This window comes from Paraphaeosphaeria sporulosa (assembly GCF_001642045.1).
Source record: "Paraphaeosphaeria sporulosa strain AP3s5-JAC2a unplaced genomic scaffold CC84scaffold_2, whole genome shotgun sequence".
Classification (NCBI taxonomy): Eukaryota; Fungi; Ascomycota; class Dothideomycetes; order Pleosporales; family Didymosphaeriaceae; genus Paraphaeosphaeria; species Paraphaeosphaeria sporulosa.
In genome coordinates this window covers 394425-416182 of record NW_017253361.1, presented here as the reverse complement: position 1 = coordinate 416182, position 21758 = coordinate 394425, and the positions used below count along the sequence as shown (strand labels likewise).

General features: G+C 52.5%; 3 protein-coding genes across 3 annotated transcripts; all 3 read right to left on the bottom strand.

Moving 5' to 3' along the window:
* Window positions 1-3825: 3825 nt before the first annotated feature.
* Window positions 3826-7449, bottom strand: CC84DRAFT_1171913 (uncharacterized protein; the record flags this gene model as incomplete). The annotated part of the gene is made up of 6 exons (XM_018179938.1): window positions 3826-4019; window positions 4157-6164; window positions 6437-6527; window positions 6740-6957; window positions 7015-7357; window positions 7433-7449. 6 exons carry the CDS (start codon window positions 7447-7449, stop codon window positions 3826-3828), a joined length of 2871 nt encoding a protein of 956 aa, XP_018039684.1.
* A 1183-nt stretch (window positions 7450-8632) lies between these two features.
* Window positions 8633-13280, bottom strand: CC84DRAFT_1234689 (uncharacterized protein; the record flags this gene model as incomplete). Its single annotated transcript, XM_018183825.1, has 5 exons — window positions 13087-13280; window positions 10742-13031; window positions 10236-10288; window positions 9892-9984; window positions 8633-9348 (listed from the first exon to the last, which is right to left on the bottom strand). The coding sequence occupies exons 1-5, from the start codon at window positions 13172-13174 to the stop codon at window positions 8633-8635; spliced, it is 3240 nt and encodes a 1079-aa protein (XP_018039683.1). The 5' UTR covers window positions 13175-13280.
* A 5453-nt stretch (window positions 13281-18733) lies between these two features.
* Window positions 18734-20073, bottom strand: CC84DRAFT_433922 (uncharacterized protein). The gene has a single exon (XM_018186245.1). It carries the CDS (start codon window positions 19588-19590, stop codon window positions 18829-18831), a length of 762 nt encoding a protein of 253 aa, XP_018039682.1. The 5' UTR covers window positions 19591-20073; the 3' UTR covers window positions 18734-18828.
* Between the last annotated feature and the right edge of the window lie 1685 nt (window positions 20074-21758).

Here is a 21758-nt window from a genome sequence, read left to right as displayed (position 1 = left end):
GCTAGTAGTCGTTACGTAGAGCTTAATCTACTCTATATAGTTCTAGTAAAGGAGATGTATACTAGCTATATGCGTAATCTATCTATTCTTAAGTTGTTGTCCATTAAATCTAGTGGGCTATATAACGTAGGGTAGTGGCTATAGACGTAGTTTTAAGTTGCGCGTGAGGTCTTAATGGATAAAACTATATCCTATAGCTCTAGTGTTAACTAAGGTAGTTACTAATTATTTGGCGCTGCCTTGCTAGATTGTATAGGGAATGTTAATCTATATTTCCTAAGTTCCACCTAATGGATGAGTCCATAGATCTATTGAGACTTATATCTGGCGTAGTCCTATTAAGCGACTTATCTTTGGGACCGGGCTTTTCCCTATAATAATCGTCGTTGTCGTAAGCGCAATTAAGATGAGGAGTGAGAGCTCATATCTAATAATACGTCTAATCTAGGTGACGGCGCGCGTCGACTTAGAGAGCCCTATTAATCCATAGTCTATATCTATGTCTTCTTAGGGCACTCCCTAGCTATATGTCCATGGGTGCTATATATAAAGTAGAGTCCTTTCCATTGGTATTAATCCTTCTTCTACTCTGATAGAGTTGCGCGCGACAATATATTAATCTCTATTATATCTAGGTTGAGCTACTGTCTTAGAGTCGTGACCTTATAGGTATAGTTCGATCGGTGGGTTAGGCGGGTAGGTAGGTATTGGAGGTTATTATTGTATTAGGTGATTAGGTTGGCGTATTTGTTGATGTCAGATGGGATTTTGGCTCCTACCATTGTGCGTTAGAGGTTATTAGATAGTGAGTGGCGTAAGGCATTAATCTACGCTTCCTTATTTAGATTGGTATCTGCTATAAGGCGTCAAAATTTAGTAAAGTGGCTAAGGAAAGGGCGCTTTCCTTATTTAAGGTTATCCAGCTTGCTCTAGGTAGATAGTGTTCTATTTGGATTGTCATATATAGCGCGGAGGAAGGTGATTAGCTTCTCTATAGTAGCTATATTAGATCCTATTAGCGGATCTGTAAGCGTTATAGGGTTATAGTTAAGTCGCGAATGTGCGTATATTAACTTGGCGCGTTTAGTTAGGTATTAGTTAGCGTTGCCCTCCAGCTTCATGCGCAATTGAGAAATGAATAGAGGTAGGTCCTTCCTCTTGCTAGTGAATATGGGCGGGTTAGGTAGTCGGTCGCTCAGGTGCACCGTCTTCACAGTCATCAAGCCATCGCCAGATGGCGTCATAGAGGGCTCTGACGACTCCTCAGCTGGGGTCAACGTAGGGGAATTGGTAAAGCGAATAGACTTCTTGGGCGCGGTGAGCTCCTTGCGTAGAGCCTCCATGTCAGCTTGATGCTGATCCTGCATCTGTTGGAGAGACTGCTGGAAGGCTTCCTATTGAGCCTGCTAAGCTTGCTGAAAGGTCTCCTGCAGCATCTTGATCTGTTCCATCATCGCCTACATTATTAGGGTCGGGTCTGCTGAACTAGTCATGTTGGTTGGTTGGTGTGATCCAACGTAATGTCACGAGAGCAACGAGCAAGATGTCTGAGGCCTAGGTAGGCTAGATCAATATACTGCGTTCGGTATCTACGTGTAGGTACAAGACGTTGGATAAGGAGAAAAGGTCCTCTCCCCTATCCAGCGTAGATCTATCTTCTCGCTTCGTCGCACGCCCTCGCCAAGGGTGGCTAGCGCCATGCTTTGACCAATCAGCTAGTAGACGGGCCACCCATCTAATAATCTGTTGACTGGCTGCCAGCGCGCGATATCTCTAAGATATACTACTGCCAGCAGTATATCCATGCTTGTCAGGTAGCCTCTAAGGTTACCGTGACAGAAATCCAGTACTTAACTTACTCGTAGAAGTATCCTCCTGCCTCTAACTTCTCCCTTAAGAGCTCTATTTTTGTCTTTAATTGTAACTCTTTATACCTATATCGCATATACAGGTTACGTACGTCATCACGCGTGAGTGAGATACCTAGAAAGTCGCGCCACAGCATGACTATAACCCCACGAGCGCCAAGTGTAGATGTGGTAAAGTAGGTGATTACCTTCTACTTAACCTCCTTAGTCCGCCACTCATCTCTATACTTGGAGCAGGCGTAGATATTCTTGTATGGTGGGTGATTGTGTAGTAATGATCGCAGGTGTACTTTCTAGCCCTCTATGTGTAGGATCCGCCATGCAGAGTTCTCCAGATCTAGGGAATCCACAGCGACAATATAGAAGGCGTACGGGCAACCACACTTCTAAGACCTCGCGTTAAGCCTCTTTCAATCCTCCTCCGCGATCACCTTACGCCTGCCAGATCTCAAGCACCTCATCTAGCACTTATATCGCTGACTAGCTACGTTCTTAAGCCACTTTGCTTTCTTGTAGGCAACATGGTGCTCACGGCCCTAGTCCTCTAGGAACCTCTCCATCTCAGTCAGCGATGGAAACACCTTCTCTGGCAAAGGCTTATGAGGGCGTAGAGGGCCTTCGTCTGCGTAGAGGAGACTATAATCGATATAGCCGTACTCGATCGGATCCTTCAGCTTATGCCGACGAGGCACGCGGGCAACGGCATGTCGAGCGCGACGCTCACCAACACGAGGTGCCTCAGCAGCTGCCTCAACACCATGATCACCGCCAGAATCGCTGGTAGCGTCGTCTTGATCGCTATCTCGAGGTGTCTCGTAGCCCTGCATGTACTCGTCCGCAGCGTCGTCGCCTGGATCAGATGCCGGAGGTGCAGGCACCTGCGTGAGGAGCGCGTCGAATGCCGGATCCTGCAACACCTCCGCCAGAGACAGGGCATCGTTGTCGACGTCTGGGACGTTGCAATTAGGTCTTGACATGTTGATAGCCAAGATACAGTACAAAAATCGCGTACAATTGGTTTTGGAGATAGCTGCCAATAACGATAGTAACTGACGCGTATAGGTGATGAGCGCGATGCCAGTAATGCAAAACACCAAAACTTCACGCGTCGCGCGTTGATCAAGATTACCGCAAGTCAGCCATTATCAATCCCCCATTTCAGGCGTATTTTATGCGGTAACAAGGGTCGATTAGATGGCGCCTTGGCCTGCAGGTAAGCTTAACCATATCTGGTTGCAGGTCTGCCCGCGATTACTTAGAGGTCTGCCCGTTACGTGGATCCTGGTCATACCCCGTCTCATTCCCCAAAGAGCAAGTGGATACTCCTCGCTTAGCGGGTAAATTTGGATATAATCTGCTATTACTCAAAAGAGGCACGTTAACCGGCAGACTTGTCAACAATCAATACAATCAATATTTCAAGAGTAAATTAAATTAATTGCTCTAAACGTACTAATAGCCTTAAATTAATTGTATCAATTACATTTTAGGCTAATTGTTGATTAAAGTTCTACGTCTGATCGTCACATCGCGTGTAGGGTAGGGAGAGAGATAAATGCAACGCTGTATGTGGTGGCGTAGGCTTTAACTGGGCCTGGGGAGTGGAGCTCAACCTGCAGGGTTGCTGATGGGGTGGTACACGCGTCAACTGGGCTCGTCGACCGCCCACACCTGAGGGAGACTCCCCAGGCTCGGTTCGGCCACTCCTACGCCATAAAGGTTGATTCTTTTTTGTGTGTGAATGTGTGTGTCGGTGTAGAGGGAGTAAGCGAGGGCATCGTAGCAAGACAGTCTGCCAGCAAGATAGCCTGCCAGCAAGATAGTTTGCCAGCAAGATTGTTTGCCAGCAAGATAGTCTGCCAGCAAGATAGCCTGCCAGCAAGATAGTTTGCCAGCAAGATAGCCTCTGCCAGCAAGATAGCTGAATATCGCGGTGCTGACCAAGATCCGTTAAACACTAAGGATAGGTCGGAAAGAGCGCATTCCGCATCCTCGAATCCATGGTGATCCACAATTTCGCCCGCGCAATCTCGGCAGCCCTGTCTTCAATACAAGCACTTAATGACGTGCAGAAACCTGTCAATGTTTCTTCGTGATTTAGAGAATGAATTGCTAATCGGTTCTTTGCTTGGAAGATCACCAAGGAGCAGTCTTCACCAAGGAGCAGTCTTGGAACCCCTCTTTGACAGCATTACCAGCCTGCACCTACGCGCGATTCCTAACCGAGGTCCTCAATCTTTTGCCCGTGATCACATGCTGTGAGCTGATGTTGCTGCTTATCTCCTCACGTCTCTGTGCATTATTCGCGGTTCGATTGAGCTCGCGACCCTCTGGTACGAGAGCGTACCCTCTACCCCAGTAAAGCTTGGCTGCGTGGCTTAGGTCTTCAGGATCTATCGTCAACGCTGAAGTCAGGCTACCAACTATCTCCGTCTCTTCCTCGGCTGGGTATTGAATGAATGCGGCTGGTTGGAGTTGCCCGACGTCCTCATCATCAGGGACGTGGGTAGGGGAAAGGCTCTCGGAACTCATCCCTCGTGGATAGCCGTCTCCGAGATCAATCATCGCGAGCGCCGAGGTCGTGATTGCTTCTGATGGTGGATTCTCGAGGATTTCCGTGCCCTCTTGCCCTTGCGGGTAGAAGCGGTCTGCGGCCATTGGCTCATGCAGTTCAGCGTCCAACAATCCAGTATAGAACAGATCATGATCCTCTGGCTGTGGATCTGCGGCCGGTATACAGTCACCTTCCGGGTCTTCCAGTTCGGTGCCTGATCCGCTGAGCACAATCGGGCCTGGCTCCGTTGCCCAGGGCCACACGACCTCAGGATCGTCGAAAAGGCTGCTCTTTACCTTCTTCGAGCCTTGTCTCAAGTGGTCTGGTAGTAGGCGAGGATCGATATTCCGAATGTTTTCCAATTCTACTGAAGAGGCTGGGGTTTGGGTGTTCGACATGGAATTGGTGGCCGTCGCTGGTGTAGTGCAGGTCGTATCTGATGCGGCTTCGGTGTCCTCTGGCCGATCGCCGCCAGCATCATCGACCGTAGGGTCGGCGTCGGCGTCGTCCCTCGTACGCTTGCGCTTGCCTCCATTGCTTCCTTGGCGACTACAGGCATCAGGAGGTGAACATGGTCGGCTGGGCAGAGGCTGGAGCCCTTCCATCTCTATGTGGTCTGATTGGACGTGATTCTTCCAATCATCGAAACCGCTGATGGAAGCGTCGCCATTTCCTTGACGGAGGCATTTGGGGCATGAGAACGGCTGCGCGAAGTCCTTTCCGTTCTGGTCATGGATCCGACGTGTGTGTCTCCAAAGGCCCCCTTCGCCTAGGAAAAAGCGCTGGCAGAGCAAACAGCGCTCAGAACCCTCCACTGAACGAGGGATCGACGGAAGGTTTGGCGTGGACATTTTGCCGTGGGATGCTTCGGCGTGACGGCTCCAAGCTGGAGGGCCCCCGGTAATCGTGACGTGCCCCCTTCCTAGGCGGAGACATTCGGGGCATGAGAAAGGCCGGTCGAACGTCCCGTCTTTGACGTGGATCTTCTGGCAGTGCTTAGTGAGCTCGCTCCGGCCGCGGAAGGCGGAATCGCAGAGAAGGCATTTGGACTGCTTTGTACATGGGCGGTTGAGGTCGACGCTCTCGTCGTAGGCACGCTCGGCCACGTCGCCACCACCTTCGACTGCGATCTTCGGAGTGCCCAGCCCTGGGGGCGGGCGCGACGGCCGACGAGCCAAGTAATTGACTAGCAGCTCCATGTAGTGTTGTGCGCGTTGCTCCACCGAATAGCCTTCCTCGAGCTCCCGGGCGCAGCTTTGAAGGAACTGTGCAATAGTAGATAGCGCGCCGCTGCTATGGATTTTTCCTAAGGAAGCCGTAGTGGGTAATCCTTGGGCCCTTAGGCTATCCACGTATTTGAAATACGCTGCCCTCTTTTCTTGCAATTTTAAATGCGATAGGGCCTTGACGAGATTCTTGATCTGCGCTTTGACTGACTGGATCTCTTTGTTATCCTTGTGTCGTGCTTTCTTGAGATCGGCGTGGAGGCCCTGCATGTCGCGACGCTTCTTAAATTCTCCCAAGTTCTCTGTACTCACGTTTATAGGAGCGCCTGCATCCTGGCTTAGAGACATGCTGTGGAGGCTCTGGAAGAGGTTATTGTTGCGCCCGGCCATAGACCTAAAGGCTAGCTTCACGAGATCCTTGTGGACCCGTTTCGTTTGGTAACTTCCCTGGAAGACCTGGGTGGTGTTGGAGAGGATGTAATTGCGCAGGGCATCGGTGAGAACGCCTACGAGGTTCTAGGGTTAGCAGTTGCCTCGCATGGTGTGAGCTTTATGGGGTCTTGTTTACCGTTGAGTCTTCCGCTGGCGCCTACCCGCATCGTGTAGAACCGTGGATCCTCGCGCAACCTGCTGACGAGGCAAGTCTGATGCCACAGATCGTAGAACGTGCCGTTAGAAAGATTGAAAATGGGCCGATTGAGTATCTCCTCCTTCTAGTCTAGCGGCAAGAAGTCTACGCTTTTGAGGGTAGGGTGGGAGAGTAGTGCCTCGACAGACTCGAACCCTACCTTAAAAGTATTGTCTTTGATTGCTCGCGCGGCGATAATACTGGCAAGATAGATGGGGCTATACGGGACGAGAGTCATGGAGAAGGATATCCTATACAGTTCGATAAGGGTGAGTAATTGCGGTGTTGAGGGGTAGAGGTAATAGGGCGAGAGGAGAAGCGACGCGGCCATACTTATACAAGTGCTCTGGAGATGCGCGAAGCCAGCTTCAGCTTGTTCTTCCCAATTGTGGGGGTGACGACTAGCTTTGTCTTTGACCGGTTGTTGGGGTCCTATACTATAGCTAGGCTGACGTCTCTATACTTGATGCTTGTTATCGTCGCCCGCCTGAAGCCTCCAATGGCAGCTAGGAGGAGGATGCCGTGGAAGGAGACGCGGGTGCTAGGCTGGTAGGGTATATCATTAGCACGCTGCCACAGCGTCTTGAGGAGGACAATGACGTCTTCAGCGGTAGCTTCGATCTTCTCAAAAGTGAGAGTGGTGGCGAGTTTGTGCTCCTTTGCAAGGGTATGGAAGATCCACTGGATAGAGAGGTTAGCGTTCTTGGGGATTCAGGATAGGCGAAATAGGGTACCTACCTGGCAGATCTCGAAGACAGGACCCTGTCCGCGTTGATTCGTATGATCTATGAACTTGAGTCGCCACAGCTGGTAATTCCCTAGGTCCTCGCGCCTTTTATCTAGGAGAACGGTGGAGTCAGCCTGGGCAATGAGCTCCCTCCAGCATTGAATGACTATAGAGGCTGTATTCACAGTCCGCCTGTACTCATACTCTTCTGGCCCAAGAACCATAAACTTCTGCACTGAATCTTCGACGTAGTTGTGGAGGTATAAGCGGCAGTAGTTTATAGCCTCCTCGGTCCCGAGGCATAGACCGAGCCAGATCTGGTTCGGGTCCATTTGCATCACGTTGGTGAAGTACCTAGGGGCACATGTCAGATTCAACATCGATAATCGGCCAGTTGCGTGCACGGGGAACAGAAAGAAGGGCACTTACGAAATCCAATTCTCCATAGCGCAACGGCGGTGGCCATCTGTTGCTGGCGCAATTATCGGCCGGTCGTCTAGCGGCTGCGCCGTGTACGACTACAGTGTCAACTATGCCTTTGCTCTCCTCGATTCTATGTCGTTAGGGGACAGGGTGTGAGCCTGCGGCGCCCCCGCATTCTGCCTTCAATTATTGCCTCGCAGGCGCCCCATCCCCCAGTACCGCTAGGCGTCTTCTCTCGAGGAAGGACGCTTTGGACGTGGTTTGAATGGGTAGTGGGGTGAGCGGGAAGCGACGGTGAGAGGGCGGGTGGCGGCTCTATGATTGTGAGAGAAGCGTAAGTTGGTGAATAAGCAGGGAGCGTGTTCGAATGCCTCAACTACCCCAAGGTGGGCTTGAAGCAGTTGTAGCAGGAGCGAGGGGTGCTTCGTAGAGGACGAGGGGAGGGAAGGAGGGAAGTGTAAGGGAACGAAAGAGTGCGCGTGAAGGAGAGTGGACGCCGCGGGTTACATATATATATGTGTGGACTGTGTAGGAGGAGGGGCGAAGCTCGAGGGTGTCAAGAAACGGCCGCCCAGCGAACGTGCTGTGCCACCCGGGCTATGGGCAACCCCAGTGCCAGGAAGCGCGCAGGCACATCTGGACATGGCTCGTCTTCGCAGGCTGCCGGACACCATAGTGAGCAGGCGGGTCAGCCGGGGGGGACGACGCCATATCGGATGAGGGAAGAGAGGTGGATGGGCGGCTCCAGCGTCGGTCGACTGACGTGGGGGCGTTTGGAAGGGAGAGAGGGCTGTTGCTAGCCCCATTGTCATCAGTAACGTAGGAGACACGGTACATGACATAAGCGGGGTTTACGATACAGGCGGCCCATGCTCGAGGGGGTCGGCACGGAAGAACAGCCAACGCCGACTAGGGCTTGGCGGGCAGCGCAAACGCCCGCCGTGGAGACTTTCCTCCAAGTACCTTTGTAGGCCGGATCGGGTCGCTAGACTGACTTGAAGCAACTCAGCGTTATTAATCTGAGCGTCTCGTGCCTGTGCCCATTGGCGCTCCTGCAAAGCTAGAGCTTCCAGCATCACTGCCCCTGCTTCCTGTTGCCATAGCCCTTGTCTACGATGGAAGAAATCTTCACATTCCTGCTGCACGAGGTAGAAGTGTGCTTCGCCTGCTAGTGTTAGCTGTGCCATGGTTGACTCTTTCTTCCACTCAGGCCGTGGCCTCTGACGAAGTTGCCAGAAGTTGCTGCAGGTTTCGATGATCGCAATCGCTTGGGCTCCCTCGCGGCGCATCTCTTGTGGCATGTCTTCGCCAAAGTCGACAATGCAGGTGTGTGAATAGTCCACGAGCAACAACTTTTAATAGCTTCTCGCCTGTCATTTGTACCAGGACGCTGGGCGGGGCCACGGATGCGTGGATAATGCGATTGTAGTGCAGCCACTCCAACGCTGAAAAGAGTGGCCGGAACATGTCTGCAGCAAGCTTGAGACGGACTCCCCGATGCATGGACGACAAGTTAGGTTCCAAAGCTGCGAAGGAAATCATGCCCTGGTGCATGTTTGTGATGGCTGCGGGCACACCTTGGAGTTCCGTCGCCATGTGGTAGCGTACAATCGAGCCGTGGTTGTTCGCTTTACTGAACATGAGCATCTCGCGGTCTCGATCGTCGATGCCGTGCGCTCCCTCGCATACCTTCGCTGTAGCTAGTTCCCTAGTAAATCGTTGCGTCACCCGCCAGGAGCTTGATGAGACTGGACTTGAGTGACGATCCCAAACGTAGGGATTTTGCGCCCAGTTCTCAGCCTGATCATCCACGTTCTGTAAGTTTTGATGTAGGCTGCTCGCTTTGAAGTCGTGGTCGGGCACCAGCTCGAACAGCTGCTTGGCGGCAGAGTGGAATGGCAGGTAGCAGCGGGCAATTGAACCTGGCAAACACACTACGAGCCTGGACTCAATTGAATGTAGGTCTTGCGGCGAAATGGGCAAGCCAGAATAAGGACAGTTGTTGCGGATATCTCTTCGACGAATGCATTGTCGCAAGTCCAGTAGTTAAGATTGGGAATGGCAGCAGAGGCGGCCTTGCAATAATCAACTGGCGAAGGATATCTGCACTCGTGGCAAAGCCGCGGAATGGCTATATAATGAACGAGTGGGGAATATGGGTCTCAGGCGGCGGGTTAGTACCCGGCTTGAGACAGTTGGATGAAGCAAACTGTTTGCCTGCCTTAAGCAGGCTGAGCTGAATCTGAACGCTGAACAAGATTCGCATTGCGAAGATGCCTAGATGAAAGTCGAGACTCTTTGGACGGCCAAATCTGCTGCTAATGAAACCTTATTGTTTATTTTGTGAAGACATCATTCGCGCATGATGTAGGAAGAGCTGTAAGAGTGTGGCTTCCTTACCAATCGTCGCTAGCCAAATACAGTTTAACGTTCACGTCGGGGAAATGAGACTTTACTACACCTACCGAAGACACGGCCTCGGAAGGTCCAGCTCATAGTGAGCATATCAGACTTTGAGAAGGTGCGGACGTAGACGCGTCGGTGTCGCATGATGGAACCTGAAAACGTAGTAGGTGTATGTTAACGGTAAGGAAAGAAAAAAACATCGCAAGAAGGAGTCGAATAGATTGACGCACAAAGATTCGAGGAGACATTTTTCTATCCAAGTGAAGAGAGACGACTATAAGGAAGCCACAATGCTCACAAACAAACGCACGATTGTTAGATACTATCCATCAGCTCGCCGCCCCGAAACCTCGACACATCACCGTATCGAGCCGCCATCGAATCGTGTTTCGCCAATGAGTACCGGGATCTTCCAGGGAGAAGCTTATCCAAGTGACAGGAAAGCTGCAGTGCGATCTGTTGCAAGTAGACGCAGTCAAGGAAAAATATCAAAGAAAAGGCCGAGACGGTCGTGATAGTAATTTGAAGGTATGAGTCCGGCCACTACCTGTACAGAGGTGATTGATGATATGTCATGCTTTGGGTATCGAGACGTCTGAATAAGACCGGCCGTAGGTCTGACTAATATACAGAAAGGGGAGAGATTCGTTCCAAGATATTTGTTCATTCGTTGTCGTGAGATCGTAAAGCGTTGTTGAGCAATCAATGGAAACGAGCGCTTAGACTACGCAGACATGGCATGTAGAAATATGCAAATGCCGCGAGTGCGGTCAGCGTGTCTAGCAGGACACAGTCTTGACCCATCAACGTTGTTTACATCGCCCGATGATTCATGTAGGAGCCAAGAGCCAGGAGACGATAACCAAGAGTTGAGGTAGACAGCGTCGCTGTAAGCTATCAAAAGCTCACATGCTCTCGAAATCCGTAACTTCATCGGTGGTGCTCGGAAGCCCGAAAGGATCGTCGATGTCTCCGCCAGAGGGATGGGTGGGAGGGAAAGGACCACCGGAGGCATCGCCAAAAGTGCCACCGAAAGGATTGCTCAACGTGTCGAGGCCGAGGGACAGCTGTTGCCGAGGTTGCTGGAGTGAGTAGTACGTACGCTTGGTCCGAGAGGGCATCGACGTCATGGGACGTTCCGCAGCAGCAGCTTCCATGCGACTCTGAAACGCGTGTTGTGCATCCCGAGTGGAGCGATTCATATGACCGGTTGAACCCTGGCTCGAGCTGGCGGACTGGGCGCTCGATCCAAAGGCCGAATCTCTCCTTCCAGGAGTAAATGGAGGGCGAAGTCCGGGAGACAGGTCATTGATAGAGGAAGAGCCTGATGGCGGGAAAAGTTCGCCCATAAAGAACGAGGACTGCATGTCATGAAACTTGCTAACATCTTGGGGGTTATCATCAGCTTGAGAGCCTCCGCTCATGGGCGAATGGAGCATCTTGATGTCGTCTGAGGAAGTAGCGTTGCGCGGCGTGGCCATATCAAGACCCATGTTCGACGAAGCAGATAGCTGTGCGAGGCTAGCTGAAGTGCTGTGCTGTTCGAATTCCGCATTGAAGGCAGCAAGCGGTCCCAGCTGAGTGGTGTTGACGCGGCCCTGTTGAAGGTGCCGGTCTCGTAGACCCTCAGGCGAGCTCAGACCCTGTTGGAGGTTCAAGCCGGTAGCGCGTTGCTGGGCAAAGTTGGAAGAAGACGATGAAGCGTCGTTTAGAAGAAAGCGCCGATTGGGCATTGCAGCACCGCCGGTTGAAGCGTCCACCACTACGCGACGAGGCACCGTGGGATGACGTGGCGCCGGCGGACATATGGGGGAGCCGTGATGCTGCGCAGGTGTAGAGGGCGGCAGGTCCGAGAGCTGTCGCGGTGAGGATGGCATCTCATCGGCCCGCTCATGTCTGACATCGGCGGAAGCAGATTGACCGGAATATGACACGTCCATAGGGAGAACGAGGTCTTGTTGAGGTGCTTCACCAGCAGCTGAGATAGTGTCGCGCGGCTGGGCTGGAAGGCTTACGATAGTGCATTGGGTAGCCTGGGTCAATGTAGGCTTCTTGCGAGGTACCTTCCCATTGTCTCGGATGATAGATTTTCCAGCAGCGCTGGGCTTCTTGGGCCAATTCATCTTGATCCTGGGTAGCTGCGCGCCGTCTCTATTCATCTTGTCGTGCATCTTGAGAATAGCCTGTTGGAGAGCGCCTGATGTGCAGTCTTGATCCACGATCTTGGCTGCTTGTGCAAATGGGATCACCACACCATTCTCACCGCAGGCCCAAACAATGCCCATGAGAGCACGCGATACGTCGCTCTCATCCCACCGTCGGAGGTGGCCTCGTGGTTCCCGAACTTTGCGCACTCGACCATTCTTGTTGATCTTCCGCTTCTTGCCTGGCTGCTGGGAGGTATCCTCGTCGACAGCATCATCGATGGCAACGTCGCCAGGAACATACTCATCATCGGAATGTTCGCGCTTGATGGGAACTTCTGAGATAGCTGATGACTGATCGTTTGTGTAGGCTTCGGAGTTAGTGATATTGTTGTGGCTCGAGAGCGAGTTTGAGCCAAAGTCAATCGCATCCCGGTAATTCGTCTGCACATAGGGAGTGAGCTGCTGAGCAACATGCGAGTTCTCGTACTCGTTTGAAGAACCGGCATATTGACCGCTCATGTTTGCGTCGGGGGTCTGGCTGCCGAACTGTGTGAATTGGTTTGCGCCCGGTCTCATGGCAAATGAACCGCCTTTCTGCATGCCGCGCCCAGCGCCTGAGTTGATGGCGTACTGGTGAGAGCCGCCGCCCTGCGTGTCGTAGGAGGATGTATGTGGTGCACGACCAGCGAACGGGTTCGCATCTGGGTTCGTAACAAAGGAGCTGTCCATGTGCTGACCGCGCTGCGCGTCTGAGGTCCTTGCATGCTGAGCTAGGTCAACAACGTGCTCCTCCAGGAAGTTATGCTGCTGATGCTGAGTCGTAGAAGCGCTAGATTCTGAGCTGAAGCCGAATCTGTCTTGGCCGCCCGTTTGTATGCCGCCATTTTCGCCATAGATCGTGAAGTAGGGGTTGTTCAGCTGCACATCGGGAGAATGTTGCTGGCCGTAACCGCCCGGAGCGGAGGTATACGGGTTGCTCGTCTGCTCGTTGGGGAAGCATTGCTGAGTGTACGAGGCTGAGTTGTCCACCGTCTGAGGCGGGAGCTGGCTTTCTATTGAAGCATTTCAAATCAGCGAAGGCCCATGAAAGCATGCTTATTAACTTACCGTAGAGCCCACCGCCGCTCTGCGGCATCACACTTATAGCGCGCTGGCTACCAGACCAGCGTGTGTGCTGGTGACCGAAGCCGCCCATAGTGCCAGCTCCAGAGCTGTATATTTGTGCCAGTCCGGACACAGCACCGTTCTACGCGCGACTATTGACGGGGGACGAGTAAGTTGCAAGCTTTGTCGGATACGGGGGACAAGGTGTTGAGTGCTTGTTTCAGAGCGCGAAGTGCGGTCAAAGAAGGGTTGTAGCTGGAGCGCGGTTAGTAGAGCCTCGAAGATGATGCGCTTGTTGAGCATACCGTGGAAGTAACGTTATACCCGTTGCGTTTTCAAGGAGACCGAAACAGCGCCGAAGCTTCGGAGGCAGAGAGTGGAACGACGACACCTTTCTGCTGCTGGATTAGAGAGTGGTGGGGGAGGAAGGTGTGGGGCCAGGGTAGAGGAATCGTAGAAGTACGCAGAAACGGAGTATGCGACGCGACTGTGCGAAGGCAGACGCACGTCTACCGTACGTTGCGATGCGCCGCCACCTAATCGAAGTTTTGTTGACGTACCAGAGAGTGTGAAGCTTTTGAAAATCTATGTCATCAGCAAGAGCGCCCTGTAACTGAAGGTGGGGGTCCATTTATACATACCTGAGCCGCTAGACCGTCTGCAGCTTTTCAACGTGACTGAAGTTCAAACTTCTGGTAGTCAGTACTGCTGCAAACGCCTCGAGCGGGTGACCGGCCGGCCAGATTGACCGAGAGCTGCCAAAACCTCAGGTGAACGATAAATGAGCGCTCTGCAGGAAGGTTGACGACCGCCGGGAAGCTAGCACGAGCTTTGCAACTTCGTAGGCGAGATTGTGTTGGCAAGCGATGTCGTCTTGTCGTCGGCAGCGATCGTTCGCACCGGCGATGGAGGTGAGAGCAGCGTGCAGGAATAGGCAGATACTCTCGAGCGTCGTAGTGTGCCCAATTAGGGATACCGGAAGCTGAGAGAGCTGCGGAGGCTGTCTAAATCAGGGAAACGCCCTCGACGATGGCGTATAGAGCTCAACGCAATGGTCGATTGACTAGCCCCGCCTTTGACGAAAGGATGGACAGGTTGAGACTGAGAACGTGATCACACGCCTTTGGAGCGACGGTGATGCCACGTTCCTAGTGCTGACAAGATTTTTCTTCTATTCAAGAGGTAACTGCGTTCGTACATATTAATTTGTGCAGCCGAAGGTAGAAGTTGGGGAGCACTCTCGTTGCACGAAAAGTCTTAAGATGACTGTTCCAAAAATTGCTTTGAAGCGCGGGTTAGTGACGACAGCACTGTGATGCTGCGTCCTTGTGTACAGTCGTTCACTCAAGAAACGAGGTACAGTTACCATTTGCTCAGGATCGTTCGGAAATGGGCGAGGAAGGCCGACAGCGGCCTTCTATATTCTCGTGAAGGCGGTTTCGCACTCTCGGGGGATGTAACGCAGTGTTGACAGCCTGTATATTTTTGACGTCCAGTAAGTTCCTCGTATCTTGCGGCCTGATGCTGCTTGACCAGAATTCTATGCAGGAGAAGAAATCGGATGCGAGAAACATCATCAATGGCAGCGGAAGTCAGACCGGAGGGGACATTTTGTCGGGATTGCATTTGAATTGCATCAATGCCAAATGCTGTGATCGCATGGCTGATCTTTATTGTGCCCTGTAGTCCGTCAAAGGAAGTGGAAATGGATGGCCGCACAGGCTGTGTAGTTTGGCGAAGCTCCTGCGCAGTGGGACCTGGAGGTTCTCGTTGAGTGGATGGGTACAATGGAATTAGAGACGAAAAGATGCGCAGCTTAAAGGAGAAATTTGAAGATGAGAAAGCTTCAAAGCGACAAGATGCCACATAAGGTAAAGTTCAAGCGAGTGGAAGTGACTGTGGGAGGAAGGTGTGCGAGAAGTGAAAGGGTCACCACAACAACTTGGAAATTGCGAGCCGATGTGGAACCCAGTGAGTGGTCTTACCTAGCGTTGCGACTAAAACATCGAAGTCAGAGAACGAGACGAGCGAGCCTCTTACCATTCGATCTCATATGTATGAATGGCATAAATGCTGCGGGACATCTGGAGAAGGATGAGGAGTGTACTGGGCGTAACCATGAGTGATGCCCACTCAATGTGAAGCCAGTAAGTCTTCCGCGTGGCAAAATAATTTTGCAACAGGCTGCTCTCAGATTCTTGGCATATTTTCTCCGCAAACATTGTGATGCAAGGGCCTCCAATCCAAGATTCGCCTCACGAGGAGGTTTTGGAGTGGTGTTCATCGCAATGTCGGGAGTCTGTGCCTTCTCTGGCCCTGGCAGTGATATTACTAAGCGCTTTCTGAGGTTTGCCAGACCAGTGACCATATCTTTACCTTCTGCCAGCTTTCAATGGGAGCTGTCGAGGCTCAATGCTATCTCCTAATGGAGTCGGGGGGTGAAGGTATTGTGGAAGTGTTGTTTCCTGGACATACCAAGCATGGGTGTTTGGGGTTTGCCCATTCTTTTTGGATGAAGATCCTCGGGACACGGGAGTCGCAAAGACGTGGCTTCACGTAGCAACAGTGAACCTGGGTACTCGCCTTCAAGCCTGTGCGACGCGTAGTGATTCGGACCGACTCAAGCTGCCATGCGTCGCGAAACTCATTTTCCAAGACCATCTCTTTCTTGGCCTTACCTGTAGGCTCGATGACTTAGGGCGTTGCTTCCCCTGAGATGCTGTGTCGTGACGGGCCAAGCGCAGTAACTTCTTCCGGGTATGTGGCTTTTAGCACTGGGGTTTCCTCAGACAGTGCCTGACATGAGCTCTGGTAGTAATCCGAACAGCGTTGTAAGGATCTCGCGCTTGTATAGCAACGTATCGGGTGCGTGGGAGAATTGAAGGCTCGAATTCCCTGAAAAGTGGACTGGGCTGGAAGGGACGAAGCAGGAGCACCAGCCGACGGCGAATGGAACTGTGAAAGGAGGGACTGTTGCCTGTGGATATTAGAGGATATTATGCAGAAGGTTTAGAGAGCATGAGCATGCGCGAGGAGCTCTCCATCTCCTTCGGCCGGAGTCGGGTGAAGGAGAGATTGAGGATGAACAAGGTGCTTTAGGGCAGAAAGCAATGCATGCGTCTCTCTTGAGACGTTGCTCCACCATACTTTCTCAGCCAAGCAGGTTCTTTGGTCTATCATAGGCGCGGGCGTACGCGCGCCTCGAGCAACGAGCTGGAGATAAGGAGGGCGAAGGAAAGGAAGAAACAACAGGTAGATACTCTGCTGCTTCCGAAGAGGCGGGAAGTATATTGGTTGACTTGTACATCTAGACGTCAGGCTCGCGCAACCACATTAGCACGCAGGATAGCACGACTGGTATAGATGGAGAAGCCGCGAGCGAAGCATGGCAGCGCCGCGCAAGCCCCTGATCTTGCTCGCACGCCAACAGAAGTATCGTGCGTGACGCGGGCGCCAAGCGTGAAAAAATAGAAAAGTAAAAGTCGGTGGTGTAGCAGGTCCTGTGTGGTTGAGGTCCAGCAGCGCAAAAGCAGACGTGGAAATAAAGTCACACAGGGAAAGAACGGCTGGGCTAGGCATTTGGGGCGGCGACGGCGCGCAAGGCAACAGGAGTGTGGTAAAATACAAATGTAGCAGCACATTTGGGCCAGTAGAAGAACTTTGAGTGAAGGTGTAAACGGTGAATTGATGTATGGAGGCTAGCTATTGGTTCTTGCTGTGAACATACGGAGGGTTTCTGTTTGCATGGGTCAGCGTATTCTCCGCGGAGAACACGGTGGAGGCACCTACCTATGGAAGGTGGAATGGAGCGCGTGGTTGAGGATGCGGTGGGAGCGGTATAAGATCCATCGCGGCCCTTTGCCCGAGGGTTTGACCCACGGATGGTGAACTGTAGCTTGAAAGATCCAGCCGTGCTGGTGCTGCTCACATGGGCTGCCGGTGCGGGGAGTCGGTCCGAATGCATCCTCGCGCCGTCGATCTTCCTGCAGGTACCCTCGCGCGCACTCTTCCTCTTCCCCAGCCATGTCATCTCACCTGATGTAGCGAAGCCATTCCACAAGGCCGTAGAAGCTTTTGCGTGGTGCTGATGATGCTTTGCCAGTTAGCCATGGCGCCTCAGGCTAGAGTCATTGGTGAGGGTACCAGCATTTGGGGAGGGGCCTCAATTTTTCGCGCGCTCTCTTCTTCCTCCCCCACCCCATCACCCGTTTCATCAACTCCACAATTTTACACGACCCTCTTCGGCGCGCTCTTGCTCAACAGCTGAAAGTGGAAGCTTCTGTGCCTCGTTTGCAGCTTCTCCCTCCTCGACTTGGTCCTTGCTCCTCCGACAGCCGCAATTTCTCTTTGCACCGCGACTTCTCTCGCTGCAACCACAATAACGCATTTCTCTGGCATCTGCGCCGCAATCCTGATCTTCGTTCTCTGGGCTTGTTTGTTATCTATCCCAACAGCGGCGTGTGTAAGGCGTGGAAAACCTATCGCCGGCAGTACCCCCGAGTAATCGCGACTGCGACCACGACCGCGCTCGTTCGCCGTTCGATTTGCACCTCCCAATCCTGACCTTGCCAGGTTGTCTCATGATAACTTCAGCAGCGGTATGTCCAGTGCATGAGAGTCCGCCGGCGGGACCACGAGCAACCGCGACTGCGACCGCGACGGCACCACCAGATCAACAGCCGAAACCCCTCGAACGAGTCAAACAAAGCCGCGGGAACTTTAGCAAGGTCTGCTATGCTCAAAGTCTGTGCGTCCAGGGTGGGCTTGCACCAGATGTATCTCCAGATCTTTCAGCGCCTCGCAACGGACAGCAACAACCGGCCGGAGCACTCATGATGGGACTCCCGCTTGGAGCTGGCACGCCGTATACTAGGAGAAGCGCAAGATTGTGGTCCGCTTGGGGAAGGTGGACTATTCTGTTCGCCAGCGGTCCTCGCCCCAATCCTTGAAGGTGATCACTAACGATAACGGCTTCCCTGGCTTTTTAGGTGTAGCTTGTAGGCTTTGACCTGGATCAATAAAATGTTCTCTTGACATTTACTTTACACCCAGATTCGCGGGCCAGACCGCGGCCGTGCCAGTCACTCATTCTCAAGCTCCCTCGCCAACCGTCGTCTCGAAAATTGTATCAAATGCCAGCGCCTCGCTCAACCGACGAGCTATATCTGGACAGAATCCTGACCTACCAGGAGTCTCTGCGCATCACCCGTGAGCTCGAAAGCAATCATGACGCCGTGGCGCTTCTCTCGAGTCGCAATGTACTCGCATGATACAAGTCTCATGCCGTCGCGCGTTGAGGAGACGAGACAGGAGCCAGAAACGACGAGGTGACCGCACCATGGATGGAGCCGGCCGACCCTTCGTTCTTCCATGGATCGACAGCCAGACTTTTGTTCAAGACGTTTCTCTTCCATGGCAGTCGAGCTATGACATCCTCGAGCAGATGTCTTCTGGTCGATATCGTTGCTGGGGGAGTCGACGAGCGAGTCAGGCGCTTTCACGCCGCCAATTCATTCCACCTCGAGTCGGAAGTTCGAGCAACCAATGCAAATAAGGCAAGCTTCAAGAGCCATCATCCGATTGGGCCACACCTTGATATCATCCTGGTTGTTGTACTCTGTCCACTATCCAAAACGACTTTGCGAATGGGTCGCCGCCGTCGTTACCAACGCCAAAGTTCAGCATTGCGCCGCTCCGCTAAGAGCCGGCATCCCGGGATAACCAGCGAGGTACTTTTATGCTCTGTCACGACCGCACTGCCACGTTTGAACGTAGCAAGCTGGTTGATTTGGTTGATACCCCATGGGGGCGGCACGTCACTATAGGGAATCGGCAATCATCAGTGACTTCAGGCTGGCTATCTTCTAGACCGCATTCATGATTGCTTCGTCTGCGCAGGCCAATATGGTCGTCGAGGACCCGACGGTTACCAACCCGAACCTTGTATTGGAAAGGCTGTCCAGGGAGGTTATCAACCTGAACGCAGTAGGTTTTGGAGGCAGGGCCGTCGGCGACCATCTCCAAAGGCGTTTGCCAGCTTTTGAGTGATGTCCAGACGAGGACCGGTGGACAGGCATCAGAGATACTTGATGAGTTTTGCAGCTCATCCTTTATGGTCGCGTGGCCAGTGAACTGGACGTCCGCGTCCCCACTGGGAGACAGTTTGCCGTGGCCCTCTGGAAATTGCCTAGAGTCTTGCAAATCGCCGCGGCCAGCGCCGGCAATGGGACCCATCGTGTGACTCCATTTGAAATGCCATATGATCCGGCGGGATTGGGACACCTGCGGCTTGAGCCTGCATCTCGACTTGTGGGCACAGGAGGCAGGAATCGATAAAATCAATGCTCGGAGTCTCATTGCCGACCTTGTGTGGCATGTTCCGTGCATGGTCAAGCTCTGTGACGCTGTCGTCGTCACTGGAATCGTCCTACGCTTCGTAGTAGACAATGTTGGCGTTATAATTGGGAGCGGCATGTGGGTCGATCCAGTCATCCGAAGCACGTTCATCACTCACCCACCAGTCTGGTATCTCATGCGGGAGTCTCGGCGCAATCATTTCCTCTCGAAGACAAAACGATAGACCTCCATGGATAATCGTCAGCTCTAGTGCACAGCAGGCGGATATTCTTCAGCTCAGCTTGGCGAAGTGTGCCTAGGTGGACACTAAGCAGGCCGTCCTATCTTCGGGACATATTTACGTGAACAGAACGAGTGGTGTGACTCCATCTGAACGATGCACCAGGACCATTCCCGGACCCACAGCTTCTTGTTGTACTAGAGCTATAAGTGCGGCAGAAATGTGACGTCCTGCATGCAGGAGAAACGGCGACATGTATCTGTCTGAGGGCTGCAGCTGCACATAGAGGAGCAAGCAAATTATTTTCAGTACCTCTCGATCACCGGGTTGAGAGATCGTTGATTGAAGGCCTCAAACGAGCCGTCTTTCTCCGGGGCATACAGTTCTGAGCCAGGGTTTTTGATTGTATCTATCTGCGAACGCTGCGACGCAGAAACGACCGTTTTTGGAATTGCCTTCCTCCCAGCGACAATTTCCTAGTCCGAGTTATCAGAAAGACCTACGGTGCTTGACTCTCAGCCGACTGGCGAAATATCGGATCCGGGCATCGTTGATCTAGTTCGTGCACTCACCAGCCAGGCGGGTGGAAGATTCGGCCTCGCTCTTGCAATAGTAGATGAGCAAGCATTGGCGGTCGTCGACCCAGCTACCCTCGAGAACGCAGACCAGGCATTTTGCAAGAGGCATTGTAGCTCCGATATCTTTGCTATGACGATGCTCTGGCTTGCGAGTCGATTGTAGGTTCGAAGACTGAGGCTAGGGACCATGTCGACGGACGCCCGGGCGGGCGTTTCGTAGCCCAGGTCCAATAATTTCGAACTGATCTCCTCGAACCAATCCCTATTTTCTCCGGACTCCAATTGACATCCACGTCAGTTGACTCTGGCACTTTGGCCATGATCAAGAATAAGGCCCATGCTCTTCAAAGGTACGAAGGCACAATTTGGAAAGGTGCTCCAAGGATCGGAATGCGGATCGGAGCGGTGTTTGGCACACGGCTAATACCAAATCGATGCTTCTTGCGTGAGCTCGCCGTCCGTATCATTCTCCCCATTAGAACAGAGGGGGGAAGCAATATGGGATGGTCTAACCCCGTTATCAGAGATTGCATCCTTGAAAATTCCGCGCGGACGCTCCGATGTGAAAGAGTTTGTTTTGCTCGTCGATCATACAGCGTCATCGCGAAGGTTCTTGGCGAAGTCGACGAAGAACGGCTTCATACCAAATGGCGCAGTTGCGAACCGGCTTGACAAAGGCCGCCAGATATGACACCATACGCCGGCGGATCGGTCTCTCCAAGATTCCCGCTACGCCCTCAGACAGGTCCATATCCAAAGCGGAGAGTTTCTGTAAATGGCGTAGATAAGCCTTGGTCGCCGTCCATTGCACAGGCACCTGGCTCGTTTTCAGCGCCCAAAATTCCGTTCTGGACATATTGCTGGGGGAAGTTTCCGGAAGTATTGTCTTGAAACGACCCCAATTCGACATGTTACTCTTGGGGCAATGGTTCATCATCTTGGAGTGAACTTCGACCAGTCCGATTGAAGATTATCGTGGGCCCCGACTTGAAAACATACCTACGCGAACGGAACAATTCCGTGACTGACAGGGGCCAGGTTGAAGAGTTGTTCAGGTCGCGACAAATGAATGAGATTGGCCAGCTGTTGACGAACAGCTGGGAGATAGAAAGATCAAAAGAAGATGACTCGAAGTCCTTATGGTTTCGCCTGAGACATCCTACGAGTTATTGCCCGTTTAACCGCGGAATGCTGAGCAATGTAGGATGTCAAGGTCTAGCGGATTCAAATATCAAGGCTTGCTCTCGTGGCAGAGCGTAAGTATTCGATTTTCTTATTCGCACCCGGATAGAACGTCGGCGATGATGACTGGGTCATCCATGACCTCGAATAGATACTGCGTAACAGAGAGCCCGGGGAAGCACCCGCGGATCTTGTTGTGCGATAACCTCTAGGTCTGAGCCATGGATGAAGGTTATGAGGAGTCTCAAGGCTTTGGTCGCTCATATGCTGACAGGGATGTAGTGATTCGACTCTCTTGTTTGCAAAATGTTTATCGAAAGCGATGCGCGTTGGAAAGG

Excerpts from the sequence above, each read along its gene's own strand:
- CC84DRAFT_433922 (XM_018186245.1), bottom strand. The coding sequence starts at position 19,590 with ATGAACGTGCTTCGGATGACTGGATCGACCCACATGCCGCTCCCAATT.